Raw genomic sequence first — 14,066 nt, forward strand, 5'->3', positions numbered from 1 at the left:
TGTCTTTGGGGTAAGTGGAAACAGGGTGTAGAGAGCACAGCTGAACCCTGAGCCAGCCCGTACCCCCAGCCGGTCTGGCCCGCAGGACGAACGTAAGTTACGTGATGGCAAAGGGCGCGTTCCGTCCGCCTCGGCACGCTGCACGTGACGAGAAAGCACAGCCTGTGACAAGGCCAAGAGAGGTCACCAAGTGTCCCAGCGAGCGCGGTGAGGTGCCACACAGACCCTCCGCGCACAGCCCACGGCCGCTGGGCAGCAGCTGGCACCCTGAGGTCCGGGACGCCAGCTCTCAGGGTGCCACACGGAGCAGCAGGTCAGAACCAGGCTGGCAAGATCAGTGATGCAAAGCAGATTCTTCCCCAGTTTGCTTCTCAGCCTGGTCCCTCAGACCAGCTTCTTCCCGAGGAATTGCCTCCTCGGCAGCAGGATCCGAGGAATCCACATAACCCATCCGGCTCACGGTACCCCTTCCATTTCGCCACACAGAGCAAGTACAGAATCTTAAGCTTTATTTTTTCTATTGGCCAGCAACTTAAAACTGGGTTAAAAAAAAAAAAAAAAAAAAAAGCAACAAATATTATTACACAGAGAAAAAGTATAAAACAACTCAATGGACACAAGCCAACTCAGTGTTTATATCTCACTCCTCCTGGCCCCTCCCAACCCCGTACAACACACTTGAAGGGAATGGGTGAGGGCAGCTATGAAGATATGCTTAAGAAACTAGAAATATTGCTTCAAGCAACATGCTCAATATTTTCCTCTTAGTTAGTAGTCAATACTTGTCAGGAACTTGATTATAAAACAAGAAGTAATTTAGAGGTTTCTCCTTTAGATCATTACACAATAATTTAGATTTCTTTCCCCTCTCTCCTACTGCTGTGGAACCAAGGATACACCTCAGTTTCCCCACCTCTCTTTCTGCATTAGTTAAGGATTATTTCACGGGGCTGACGTTGATGGGGGAGTTTCAGATTGACCTGCTCTGAATTTTAACTTGTCACCCTTTAGCACCAGTCCAAGATTTCTGCTCTGTGAACTAAAAACTCCACGATGCTGCCAAGACCCTTTAGGGGCCTGGATGATTTTGCTCCTGTTAACTTTCTGCTGCCGAGGGGACAGGGCTCAGCTGGCACCACTAAAAGGCCAGGAGAGGGAAGAGGCGTGTGTGTTTATAGACGGGCTTGTCTCCACTGCTTTGAAACACCAAAACCCCACAGCCCTTCCTCTCGTGGGTGGAACAGGCCTACCAGGAAGGTGGGAACAAGCCAAGAGGCACACAAGATCCTATCGGTTCAGGCTAAGACCCTGTTAGCATCATGGTGGCACTAAGGCCATGGCAGTGGCGACGTCTACATCCTGTATGTACCCAGGATCCCAATGCAGAGAGAGTATTTAATTAAAACTTGCTCCTCTGCAGCAAACAGACGGCTAACCCAGCAGTACCAAGTTACCAAGTACACTGGGGGACCTTCTCAGCAGTAACCAGTAAAGTGGCCTTCTAGATCTCATTAAAGCCAGAAAACCCTCAGCTGCTTAATGAGCTCTTTGGAGGCTGATAAGACATTTGTATGTATTAATTTCCTGCCCAAGAGAGACAAGCCTGGAGATTTTAATTAGAAAAATCAAGCCAAGGGCACCTTTCAGCAGGTAAGAGATGGGGGAAGGCATTTCCACAAACCGAACAGGCCAAAGGGTAGCAAGATGTGCCAGCTCCACAAACAGACCAGCTCTTCACGAAACCTCAAGCAGGGGATAGGTAGGAGGAAACAAAGTTCTCTCACCCACGCTGGAAGCCTCTTGATAAATACGGACTGGACCCCAAAGAACTGGAAAGCGGTCCGTCATCGCTGCTCCAGAATCGCTAGGAGATAAAAGGCCTCTCGTGGCACTAATGGCACTGTGCTGGGGGAAGCTTCGAGGAAGAGGAGGAAGGATTGCCGAGAAATCCTAAGGCACCCACATCATGGCAACGTCAGAGTCATGGCAAGATTTCAACTGCACCGAGTTGTGCTCCTGATCAGCAGGGAGAGTAGCTCCTGCCCCGAGCCACCGGGCAGGCACCCCTCGGGCAGAGAACGGCTGTGTTAGGACACTGGCACGCACTTGGGAGGAGGGAGATAAATCTTCAAGGTACGGGAGACTCGGATCTGGCTCCAGCTCAGCACAGGAGCATCACCCCTCCTCACAGTCAGTGCCTGGTGCTGCTAAGCCACTTCTCAGGGAGCGAGCCATGCTCTTGTATAGCATCCTGAAACCTTCCTGTTAGCTCAGGAAATGCCTCAAGAGAAATGGCCCTGGATAAATCTTGCTTCGGAGTTGTATCAAGGGACTGTTTCGCTAAAGCTTCTGGCAGAAGATCCACAGCTCTTTGGTTTCTTGACAATGACGAGGACCCCGCTGAACTCCTGGCTGCCTTGCACACAACAAGGAGGGTGACTTTCCCCCGCAGGGGAGGCAGGTAAGGCGCGCGTGGTTCGAGAGGCATTTAATTACAGAGCCAAGTCCTCAGGTTACAGACACTTCTGTGGTGGTGGTGGAGAGCGGTCAGGGTGGCAGGCGCTACGGGAGGTGGCAGAGGGGGAGCGACGAGAGTTCCCACAGCTATTAATAGGGTTCTGGTTTTAAACTCTTATACAAGCAGCAGGTGAAAATCATCCCAAAGATCTACAGGGGGTAAAGAGAAGAGAGAAATGCATGACAAAACAGAACGGATGCAGTGGAGGCAGCAGCCTGCAAAGTAACAGCCTGGACCCAGACTGAAGTAGCAGCTAGCTCCTGCCGGGGGACACCACACTCCAGCTTACAGTAAGCAGCAAGAGAGAACATAATCTGTGCTAATCCTTGTAATTCATCACCAGCAGCTTCTCTGGGGTGTAATTTGGCTGCCTTCCAGAACAAAGGGAAAGATGAGGAATTCCCAGACACATCTGCATCTGGAAGAAAAGAATATCCTCTGCCCTCCCCTCTAAAACGGGAGGGGGGGGCCTCCACATCCTACCCCTTTATTCATCACCTTCTCCCAAATCCTTCGCAGACCCACAGCGCCGTTCTTCAGTATGACACAGCCGAGGGAGAAATTCTGCATGACTTACAACAATCCTAATGAGCAGGGTAGGAAACTCCTCCAGCCTGGCTCTTCAGCTGCGCGGGCTGCCACGGCACAACCCCACCAGAGGTCTCTCTCAGGCTGCCAAAGCTCCTGCTGCGGCCTGCACCGCCCTTCCCACAGCTCGGAGCAGGAGCAGACTCTCCCCCTTGCCCGGCTGGCAGCTCTCCTTCACCAGGAGTAAATGTTACAGACCTCCAGAAAAGGCTTTGGAGCTAGTGAATGCTTGGGTCCCCGAAGTACCTGGCAACTTCTCCTTGCCAGGCAGGGAAAAATCTAAAACATTTGATTTTTTTTTTCCTTCCCTCAGCTCTGGGGTTCCTTTAACTTCTACCCAGCAGCCCCAAAACTCCACTCAGCCCTTTTACCTGCACACAAGCAATGCTGATCCCCACTGCCCCGATGATTTTCAAATGCTCTTGAATGAAGTTTTCCAGCTTGGTAATGCAACCACTCTGCAGGGTGAAGAGAGGGACATGGAAAATCAGCTTCATTTTAACCTCATGTTCACGTTAACCCAATGGTTGTGACCCTTGAAAGCAACGCTATAAAAAGCAGCATCTGTGAGCAATCTCTTCCTCCGACACCACTGGAAAAACTACACTGACGATGTAAACTGCTGGTTTGTATTGCTCTGGACCTACTGGCTCAGGAACCACCGAACAAACCCAAGGCAGCTGCGAGCAGGGTGGGAGAAATGCAGCAGAACCAGCCACATCATACGGCGGGAACGTGTCATTTTTCTCAGAGATACGTGGAAAAAGGTTCCCACACTCGCTGCCTAGCACATGCCTGGAGAGGCTATTTACCCCCATCAGACCAAATGGCCAAGGAAATGCTCCTGAGTGGATTCAGTACCAAGAACTCTAACGACAGGAGCCTTTTAAGAGCAAATTCCTCCCACCGCTCTCTAGGACAGCGATTACTTTCAGAGTGAACCTGGAAAGCCAGGCTCTCCCTGCCTCTGCCTTGCAACTGCCGCCTTGGCTGGCAGCGTGGCCTTTCCCTCCCTGTTTCAAGCCCAAGTTTTTGTTGTCATAAGGCAAAAATAAATCAGTAAGAGTACTTTCTGGGTTTTTATGGAAGAGTTCCCTTTAAATAAACTGTTTAATCTATCGAGGCAGGTTTTCCATGGTAACGTCAGGGGGATTTATTGCGTAGGCTACAGCAGAGCCCCAAGGGTGCTGGGGGTCCCAGGAGTTTACGGTGAACACGGACACCGAGATGCACACGGGCAGAGGGGAGGAGCGAGCACACAGCCCTCCAGGGAGGGATGGCAAAGGCCTCGCTTTTCCCACGCCAGCAGTAGGTTTTAGCATCAGCCCCAGCTGCCCTGATACGAAGCAGTTAGTCCTGTTCCCTGACCTGACCCTTTTCTAGGTTTTTCTTCCCCAACGCCACTAAAATCCCTTCTGAACACTGACTGAGACCTCCTATCATGATACGCAGCATCTGACTGTGGATCCAAATCTCCCCTTACAGCTTTTACTCCCCTAGAGCTAGCCCAACGCATCTGGCACCCACCAGGGCCTCTCTTAGTGCAGCTGGGGCAGATACCTCCAGCTTCACACAGCACGGAGAGGATGGGAACTGCCCGCCCTGCCCCTCCAGCTCCAGCGGCTGTGGGTTTGCGCTCTCAGAAACACCTCATTAGCCCTTGGACTCTATTCTGCACTAACGGGTCTCGCCTGGAAGGCAAAAACCTTATCAGACTGGTCAGGGTGGGAAGGGACCTCTGGAGATCAGCTAGCGCAGCCCCCTAAGGCAGGGTCACCTAGCGCAGGCTGCACACTCACTGGTTTTGAATGTCTCCAGAGAAGGAGACTCTTACGGGAGAGTCTTCTTCCTGAAGAGCAAGCCCAAGCCAAGCAGCCATAAGTGAGAGGGGCTTTGGTAGATCAGAAAGACTGGCCTTCATCTCCCTGTTCGTTCCACAAAGACATATGGTTGGTTCTTTTAGCTGTTTGTTTGTCTTAATGCGGATGTTAATTCCTACTCCTCTTCCGAGTGCTGCTCAAAGCACAGACTGTGAGAAGAAATACCTGCTCTCAAGGGGCCACCTCTTCATCCACAGCCCTCCCTAACTGTCAGGGGGACAGGACCAAGGAAAAAGCTCTGGCTGCTGCTCCCCAGGCTCATACAGCCAGCCAAGGGGCTGGTCCCACTGATTGGAAAAAAAGGACTATGCTACCCCATAGAAAGCATCACGGTCAGCAAGTTAAAGCCAGCTGGCAGGACTGGAAGGTGCCAAAATAAACGCACGAACTTCTACCAGCCTCATGCAAACTGGATGAATAAATGGTGTGAGCGCTACCTGTTCGCTTACTCAAGTCTGGGATTCAGTTTGCTTCCAGAAAACAGCCCAGCCCCTCCATCTCAACTCCAGCCACCTGCTCAGCCCAAACTGCAGCCCACCCGAGCTGGCCTGATTTATCTGCTACAGGGCCCTCTTTCTTCCCCACATGCTGTTTCTTCGTGCTGTAGGTCCAATCCCACCATCTCGATCAAGGACCAGAAGTGTTCCCATTTGCACCTCACCGAGTAATTCCAACGGCAGGAAGCTGCGGCAACGGTAGGGCTCACATCCAAGTCTCTTGCCAGAACCAACAACCTCTCCCCAACTTCCCCCTATCGCTAGCATACTCTAGTAAGAAATGTAATTTATTATTTTTATCAATATTTACATATAAAATAATAGCCTAGACGGCTGGACGCTGAGCTAGAGAAATGAGTTCTGCTTTCTAAGGAATCCCACTGACCTTGAAGCCTACCGACAGCTTGCAGCAATAACCCAACACCCTCGCTCCCTGCCCGCCTCCTTTACACACTTTGTGACAGGCGGCTCTGAAGCTCTTTGGCTCTTTACCTCCTTGTAGATGTTGGAAGGATGGTCCCTTCGGCCACACAGGTCGGTTATCGTCTTACAGCAGCTGTCTGGGACCTTCCGTCCATTGGCCTCCGGGGACTTGATCCACCCGCAGTCAGCCCAGTCTGTGTAGTTGTTGCTGCCGCAGCACTTGAACTGCAACACACAGAGCAAAGGCTGAGCCTGCAAGCACCGCAACCTCCTTCTGCCCCTGCGCTTCACCAGCCTTTGCAGAGAGACTCCAGCTATACCACAGGTTTGTTTGGGGTTTTTTAGGCTCCTGTAATTATTAGTCGCTTTCGTGTTATACGCCCCCCCAGACCGTCACTAAATACCAGCTTCATCCATCTTTCGGCAGCTGCGGCGTTTGGTTACTGCTGGGAGGAACTGTAACCAGAGCACACCTGCAGCTGCCTCAGCAATTAACCGCCGGACTGGAGAGCGTTAGTGGTGACAACAGGGTAAGTTTAATTACCGGTTACAATGGCAGTATGCATACAGCAGGCCCCAAGCTTTGGAAGTGCCTGTCCTTTCTGTGGGACAGCCTGTCAGAACTGCAGCAGCCCTCACCTGAACAACCCCCGAGCCCGGCACAGCCACCACCACAACAGAAGGCTCTTCTTTCATTACCTCTTGCTCTCCAGGGCACCGAGGAGCTTAATGAAAAATGTCAGCAACTCCTCCAAAGCTTTGAAGTGGTAAGTAGAAACAGCTGTCAGAGTGACTTGGCTGTTCCGGTTCACTCTGGGAGCAATTCACATGTAGTCTCCCCAGCGCTGCTGGGCGCCAGGGATCGCGCCGCCGTGCAGTTCTGCCGGTTGCATGGCCCTGGCCCTGCACCTCACCCAGCGTTGCCTTGAACCAGGAGCAGCAGAACATACACTCCGCACACAGAAGAAACATCTGTATCCTGGGTGTCAGGAGCCCACAATGCCTTTTGTGCATGATTTTAAGCCCTGCATTAATTCTCCCTGCCTCTGCAGACACTCACCTCCTGCTGCAATTTGTCCACTGCACTGGTAACACTCTCTTCTCCCTCCTTACGGTACTTCTGGGTCATGGTGTTCTTCAAATTTTGCTTCAGCTCCATGCTCAGCTGAATGGAAGAGACACGTGGGATAAAATCACAAAGCAAAGTCACCCCTCAGAGTGACCCAGAGCCCTGCATGCTCCAAGAGGAAAGCAGAGCACCTAGTGGAAGCTTACAGCTTCCTTCAGGATCATCCTCCGAGGTTGGACTGGACAGGCTTATTTCCAACTGATCACAGATCATGCCTCCATTTTAGTAACTGGAAGAATGTGCTCCTGGACCAAATTTCAGCCTGTGTTACACGTCACCGTATGGGTCCTCCCCTTGAATATGTAAGATTGCCAAGACATGCCTGCATCAAAACAGAATACAAAACTGTGCCTGCTAAAATATGAGTAAGCCTACAAGACCATGTGTGCTCCTCTCCCTCTGAAGCCCGTGACAAAATATTGTGACAAATCACTCTGTCCAGGAGCAGGAAGAAATCAAGAGTCCTGGGCATGCTGGCCTGAAGCCACGGTCTGAATAGCTCTTGTACTGGCATCAAAAAGGATGCCACAGGAGGGAATTACGCGTGCGATTGCAAAAGTACTGCAAGGCCTTTTTTGGTAACAGTGACAGAGAGACAAAGCCTGATTCCGCAAGTACAGAATTTCTGAAAGCATCATCATAAACCACCGGCATGTTCAGGTGACTGGATTCAAACATTTAATCCTGTGGAGGCTCTTTTAAATCTACATGAATTCTTCTCAAACATCCAGGTGACAGCCAAAGAGCTGCATCCTTTTTTTTTTTTTTTGCCATCCTGGTTCATACAGCAACACTGCTTTAGTCAACACCTATGAAATATGAAATGCTAAGTTTCCTATACCAATAAACAATGTCAACATGCATTTTAGATTGGGTCAATGAACGAAACAAGTGGGCAGCCTCTCTGTACACCTTTTACTCTACACATTAAGTAGTAAATGAGAGGTCAAACATCTGGTTATGCCAAACTGCAAAATACAGTCTGAAGTTTATTCTCCCTTTGAAACACTTTTTTCCAACCCCATGCGTCAAGTGAGGACAACACCTACCTCACAGAGACGATATGAGGCTTCATTCATTAACATTTGCAAAATGCTTTGAGATCTTGGGCTGGGAAGCTCTACAGAAGTGCAAAGGACTTAGTGTAATACAAAGAAAGGAAAAGGTTCAGCAGCTGGAAGGCATCAGAGGCAAATAAAGAGGAGAGTCCATTAGCAGAATTATTACTTGGGAGAAAAGCAGTTACCTGCGGGCTCACGGGGAAGAACTGCAGCATGGAACAGAGATAACAGAAGAAACAGTTTAGCGCACACACACACAAGCCTTGGATACCAAAGCAAGGGCTGAAATAAAACCAGCGGCAAACAGAGCAAGCAGCCTGCAACCAGGAAAGAGGGGTCTTTGTCAGCCAGAGGGCAAGGGAAGGGCAGCTGTTGACCAGAGATGCCCACAAGCAATCTCAGGCACTGGAGGTCCAGCTCTGAATATGCTGTCCCTTATTTCAACCCAAGGATCAGCTCTTCATCCGTTATCATGTATGAACCTCGTGCCTATGGACGGATGGACGGACGGACGGACCCTGGCTCCCTGCCATGCCTGCCAGGTGGATCTTCCCCTGGTACAAACGCACACTGGCACCACTGCCCCTCCTGGCAGGAGCCAGCACGGCTCTTTGGCTCCTTGCAAACCGCCAGCGCCCATCTTAGCCAGGCAAAACACAGAAGGCCCAAGAGAAAAAGGAACGGCAAAGAATCCTGGCAGCGAAGCCAACACGATGGGACGTCCAGCTGCTTTTCAGACAGCCAGTTGACAACAACCCTAATTTGCCATTTCCAATCGATTTCCAGACATGAGAGCAACTTTGCAGGCTGTCTGTGCCTTGGTGGTTAAACTCCCTTTGAAACCAAAGCGATGACTTCAGCTTCTTCTCTCTGCAACTGCAAAAAGTGCCAGGCTAGAACTGCAGCTGTGGGGAGGCTACGCTCTTCTCCAGCCCCTCAGCTGGGCCAGTTCAGTAAAGCTCTCAAAAACTTCTTGACCTGAAAGAACCTCTCAGCTCGACCATTCGTTATCTTTGCCAGGTCAGAAGTATGGTGCTAGCTTGTTGGACGCAGCAGGAACCGTTCCTATGTCCTGAACACAGTAAGTGGCGCTAACATGATTTGAGCTGCTTGCACTACGCCTTGGAGGGCATTAAGAAAGCTCCTATATCTATGCAGCCTCAAAAATGGTCTTCTACAAGGCTCTGCAGAAAACCAGCACACAGGGGTGAACAACATGGAGGAGCTGAGTAGCAAGGCTGAGCAGCCTTCCTAGAGTAACCACCAGCGCTTTGTCAAAACCAGTAAATAATTCAAGGTCTTCTGTACAGGGAGGGGAGTGAGTACAGACATGTGGAAAGGCGAGCCACAACCAGACCCCATGTCCCAAGCCTCCAAGCCCAATTCTGGCTGGAGGAACAGGATGACAACCAGCTGTTTTCCCTCCCTGGTTTGAGTCTCTAAGGACTAATGTCCACTCACCTGCTGGTAGTAGATATAGGCCAGGATTCCAGCAATGATCTCCAGGAGAAAGATGCACAGCAACAATATGAAGTACTGTAAAATAATGCGGAAAGCAAGACATTAGAACAGAACGTAAGGAGATGCTGGGAACCAGCTTTTCATTCGCTGGTAAAATGCACAACACACTCTTCATTGATGCTCTTTCTGCAGCAGTGTCCAAAGGCAGGGGCTGGGATTAAGACCTCAGCAGGGTAGGAAAGGAACAACCCCACTGATTAAAAAAAATAAACAAAACAAAAAAACAAACCAAGTCAGAGGATAACTGAAGACAAGCAGCAGCAAGTGTGAGTTTAACTTACAAAGCCAGAGGGATGCTGAGAATGGAGAAGTGCAGGCAACTGAGATGAGATCACAGGATAAAAGGAAAGCGGTTGCTGGATAACCCGATGACCACTCGTTATCACAGAAAACATCTGATTCTGTCATCAATACGAAAAAAATCTGAAACTTTTGCTTGTTTTGATATTGTTCAGGGCACTTCACCAAGTTACGAAGGAGTATGTTATAATGATGATTCAACAAAGCAACTGATTCACACTCAGGACTGTGGCTATTATGTTCTTCTGAATTAGGATCTAGAGGAAAAAGGTCAGTATCTCAAACTCAAAGTGAGAAGAGCTCTCAGAAGACCAAGAAGAGAACATGACTGTTTCTTACAAGGGCTTAATGGCAGTGAAATGGAGAAGGATGTGCCCTGCTTACTACAAGGAGAATCCAACGGACAGTACAGAAGACTGTTTGGGAGCACCGTTCCTACCCACAAACAGGAAGGGAAGCCAAGTCTACAAGGAGGAACGTGGGTACTAGGTTAAAAGGCCTGGGCAGGCCTGAAGACAGAGGGTGACGTGGCCACTTTCTCCATAGGGCCAAAGAGAGCTTTCCAGGGAGAACCCCTGCTCTGACACACAGCCCCTGCCTTGCTCCTGGGCAGCAACGAACAGTTTCCTTACAGATCCAGGCTGTTCTACCCTCGTTATTAAATTTATCTTTCTGTAGATAAATCTGAGGGGACACCAGTTCCAGCCGTAACAAGTCCTTGTAAGAGCTGGCCTCCCCAGGGCAGAACAAACAAAGTAGCTCCCATTTTCTGTTTTATCCCAACCTTAAGAAACGGCTGTTCCCAAGGGACGGAGCAAACTGCTCCCTACAAACGTAACCGGACATCAAACCATCTCTTCCTGGCACAAAGCAGGACAGTGAAGACCTGGAGGCAGCAAGCTGAGCTACGCAGCACGCCCTGCCTTTTGTGGCACTCCCACTGCGCACCCTCCTCCGCTAGGTATTGCCAAGCCCCTTGCAGGAGTAAAGCAAGACAGACACAAAGGCTCAGGCCTCCTCTTTTGCCCCTGCTGGGATTCAGCAGCTGCGAAGGACGAAGGACGGACAGCTGTGTTTTATCTGCAGACCAGGCTTTAATGTGAGCACCCTATCTCAGAGGTCCCCCCCCAGCCCCACGCTGCCGGTCTCTGCAGACCCTGTACAAGGTACCCATTCATACCAGGAGCATGAGTCACCCAGTGGAGTGCGGGAGAGCTGAAGGCTGGTCCCAACACTCAGAGGAGTTTGAAAGGGGGCAAGAAAGGATTGGCATGCCTTGACACAAAGGCTGGCTTTCTTTTGTTGGGATCTAGTTATGCCCTAACTGCCCTGACATCATCTCTCTGACAAGGAGGGGTCAGGATGCTGAGAACAACCAATGAACTGGAAATCTTTATTTTTCCCTGCTCTGTGTTGTCATGTTAGAGGCATTCAGGTAGAGTTGAGATGTGTCATCACAGCTCAGCTCATCGTGCTGGCTCACGGTGGGCAGAAAGAGACACCCAGCAGACCTTAAAAAATTTGAGTCACAAGGGCCCTGTAAAACCTCGTTAAGGGAAGTTAGTGCATCTGCCACCCACGAATCCAACCTGTCTCTACTGATACGCTGCATCATTATCTTTATCTCAGTCTCATCGTTGCCTCAGGGCTGCTTCCAAGTATCGGGCTGACATGGTGGAGCAGCAGCTCACACTCTGGACACACACAGCGTACAGGGCTGCTCTCCTTGCTCTTCACCAGGAGTTGCAGGGCTTTCTTACAGAGCTCTGCCCTGGGAAGAGTACGCCAGCTCTGGCACCGAGCTGCAGGGACATGCCCTACTCACTTCCTGAGGGGCTGAAGAACAAGACAGAAATGTGGGATCACCCAAAAGCCTGTGGTAGACACGTGCCTGGACCTGGGTGGGCTCTAGGCAAAGTTTACTCTTACTCTGGCTCCAAGCCAGAGTCAGGGCTATCTGGTGTCTCCTCAAGATCTACAGGGTCCAGATTTCTTCCATCCAGCCTCAAGGGTTAGAGTGAAGCACCAAGATTTAGTGCGTTATCTCTGAACAACCCGAAGAATGGTTCAACCCGCCTACAATCCAAATCACTCAAGAACTTTCTACTACCTGAAGAAGAAATATACAGCAACCGTACTCCTAAATCAGCAATCTCACTTCAGAGGGAGTGCTCCAGGCTGAAGTGTGGCAAGAACAGAAATCATAACCAACGTGTGTTCCCTTCTCCCTATCCAAGGTAGCTAACTAGAAGTGGCAGCGTGAGGAGCCAAGCCTGAAGAAAGCCACCCTCTTTCTTCACATGCAAGTCTTGTATTTGATGGGTCCTTTTCTGTGACTCCTGCTTGCGTATTTTTGTGTACATGCATCTTGACTGAAGTATAAGATAGTAGTGGTCTGTGTGCTTGCGAAGAGCTGGACTGCAGCATCACGGCCAGCCAGGCTGCGGACCCACTGCCGTGCCTCCTCATGGAGCCAGAGAAACTCCACATCTACTGCTCAAACCTCAGGACATCACCGGATGTGGTCTGAAGGAGGGACATGAGGAAGGCAAATAAGCAATGACATTAAAAAAGTACCACGGCTGAGACCGATAAGCAATGAAATACCATGAAAAGCCTTGAAGTGGGCCCAGAAAAGCAGCAAAAAAATTCACAGCTTCCTGAGCCTTCAGCAGAAAAAAAACCTAAAAAACCCTGATATACCTTTTACAAACAACAAACAAAGCTGGCCCTAACTGACTTCTAAAACCACCAAGGAAGCCCTGGGGAGAGCGGAGATTGCTGCTTACAGCACTCCCTCCCATACTTATGCGGGCGTCTGGTACAGAGAGAAATTGGGACGGGCTGGCACAGACCCCAGGGCACTGACTGCAAAGCTGTAAGAATTACTGTCTGAGCTCAGAGCTGGCAAAGGCCCCCCGCCAGGCTCACCCAGCCCTGGCAAGCACAGCCCTCTCTCTTGTGCAGATTACTCACCGGCAACCAAAGCAGAGCACAAGCGAGAAGAGACAATAGGCCTGTCACAACCAGCCACTCCAAAAGGACGCGTGGTGTAAGGAGACAGAGTGACCTTTTGTTCCCAAGAGACAATTATTAGTTTTCTGTAGCAGAATAACAAAGAAAAACCCACCGGATTTGGATCTGTGGCTTCTGGCTGAGGCAAAAAAAGACAAAGGGGGATCTCTTTGGCGTGGAGACTAAGTGAAGCAAGGCCAAACCAGACTGCTACAGACCAGGAGCCTAATGAACAAGCACCAGCAATGCACTCCTCTGTGTTTTATCCTCCCTTCCCGACCCTACTCTGCCTCTCATGGGGATTACGAAGCCTTCAAAGCAGTGGTACAAGCATCAGGCTTGCTCACAACTCCCATTTTCTGCTCCTCTAGCCAAATGAAAGAGGGGGAAATGGGACAGTCAGGTGAACGAGGATTTGCAAAGGAGGGAGCTGGTGAAGAGTTGCTGAAGTATCCTTTTCTGTAACTGTGAAAGCAAAGAACCACTGATTGTTATTTCAGTCACTGCACTCACCGCTGTAGCCCAGATACTAAAAAGGACTGGCGCCACGCTCCAGACCGAAACGGAGATCTGAGAGGGAGGAAGCAGACTAGAAACCCTAGGGCTGGTCAAAAACTTCCGCGTAGGTGGCTGAGCAGGGAGCTCAGGAAGTAACACAGGGAACAGCGTAAAAGAAGGAACAGATTATCAGATTGGCCTGGCTTTTTTTTTGTGGAAGCAAAACTGAAATTGTTTCTTTGCAATTAAGGAAAATATTCATTGGAAATGTTTTGATTTTTGACAACCAACTGAAAAAAGGTGTTCACTTGGCATGAACCTACTGTTATTAAAAGCCAGATTTGTTGCAGGTGTCTTATATTTTCCTCTCTCTTCCCATTTTCCAAAAGAGAATATAGCATGGGCAGGGAAGAAAGAAGAGACAAAAGCCAGGAGATTTTGCCTTGAATGGTTTCAAGCAGACATCCTTACACAAAGTATTACGACTGTACTTGGTACTTTTGCACCATGCAGTGATAAGCACATTCTTTGGGTGGATGAAAGGAAATGCTTTGCAGCAGAACCTGCCCCCTAGGACAAGGACAGTGTGCTGTTAGGAGCAGGAGGCCTGGGGGGCATTTGCTCTAGGACAAACAA

General features: G+C 50.0%; 1 protein-coding gene across 7 annotated transcripts in view; it reads right to left on the reverse strand.

The window, feature by feature from the left end:
- Positions 1–495: 495 nt before the first annotated feature.
- CD151 (CD151 molecule (Raph blood group)) overlaps positions 496–14,066 on the reverse strand; it is a 38,246-nt gene continuing 24,675 nt past the window's right edge. For 6 of the 7 annotated variants that reach the window (XM_037402807.1, XM_037402810.1, XM_037402806.1 and 3 more), the window contains 5 exons: positions 9,558–9,632; positions 6,967–7,071; positions 5,976–6,131; positions 3,478–3,564; positions 2,269–2,667 (listed from right to left, as the gene is read on the reverse strand). In XM_037402807.1, coding sequence (XP_037258704.1) covers positions 2,608–2,667; positions 3,478–3,564; positions 5,976–6,131; positions 6,967–7,071; positions 9,558–9,632 — 483 coding nt within the window. In that variant the 3' untranslated portion in view covers positions 2,269–2,607. Of the gene's footprint in view, positions 2,668–3,477; positions 3,565–5,975; positions 6,132–6,966; positions 7,072–9,557; positions 9,633–14,066 lie in introns of all 7 variants that reach the window. The other variant, XM_037402812.1, reaches the window with a different exon arrangement.

The sequence above is a fragment of the Falco rusticolus genome, chromosome 10 (genome assembly GCF_015220075.1).
Source record: "Falco rusticolus isolate bFalRus1 chromosome 10, bFalRus1.pri, whole genome shotgun sequence".
Lineage (NCBI taxonomy): Eukaryota > Metazoa > Chordata > Aves > Falconiformes > Falconidae > Falco > Falco rusticolus.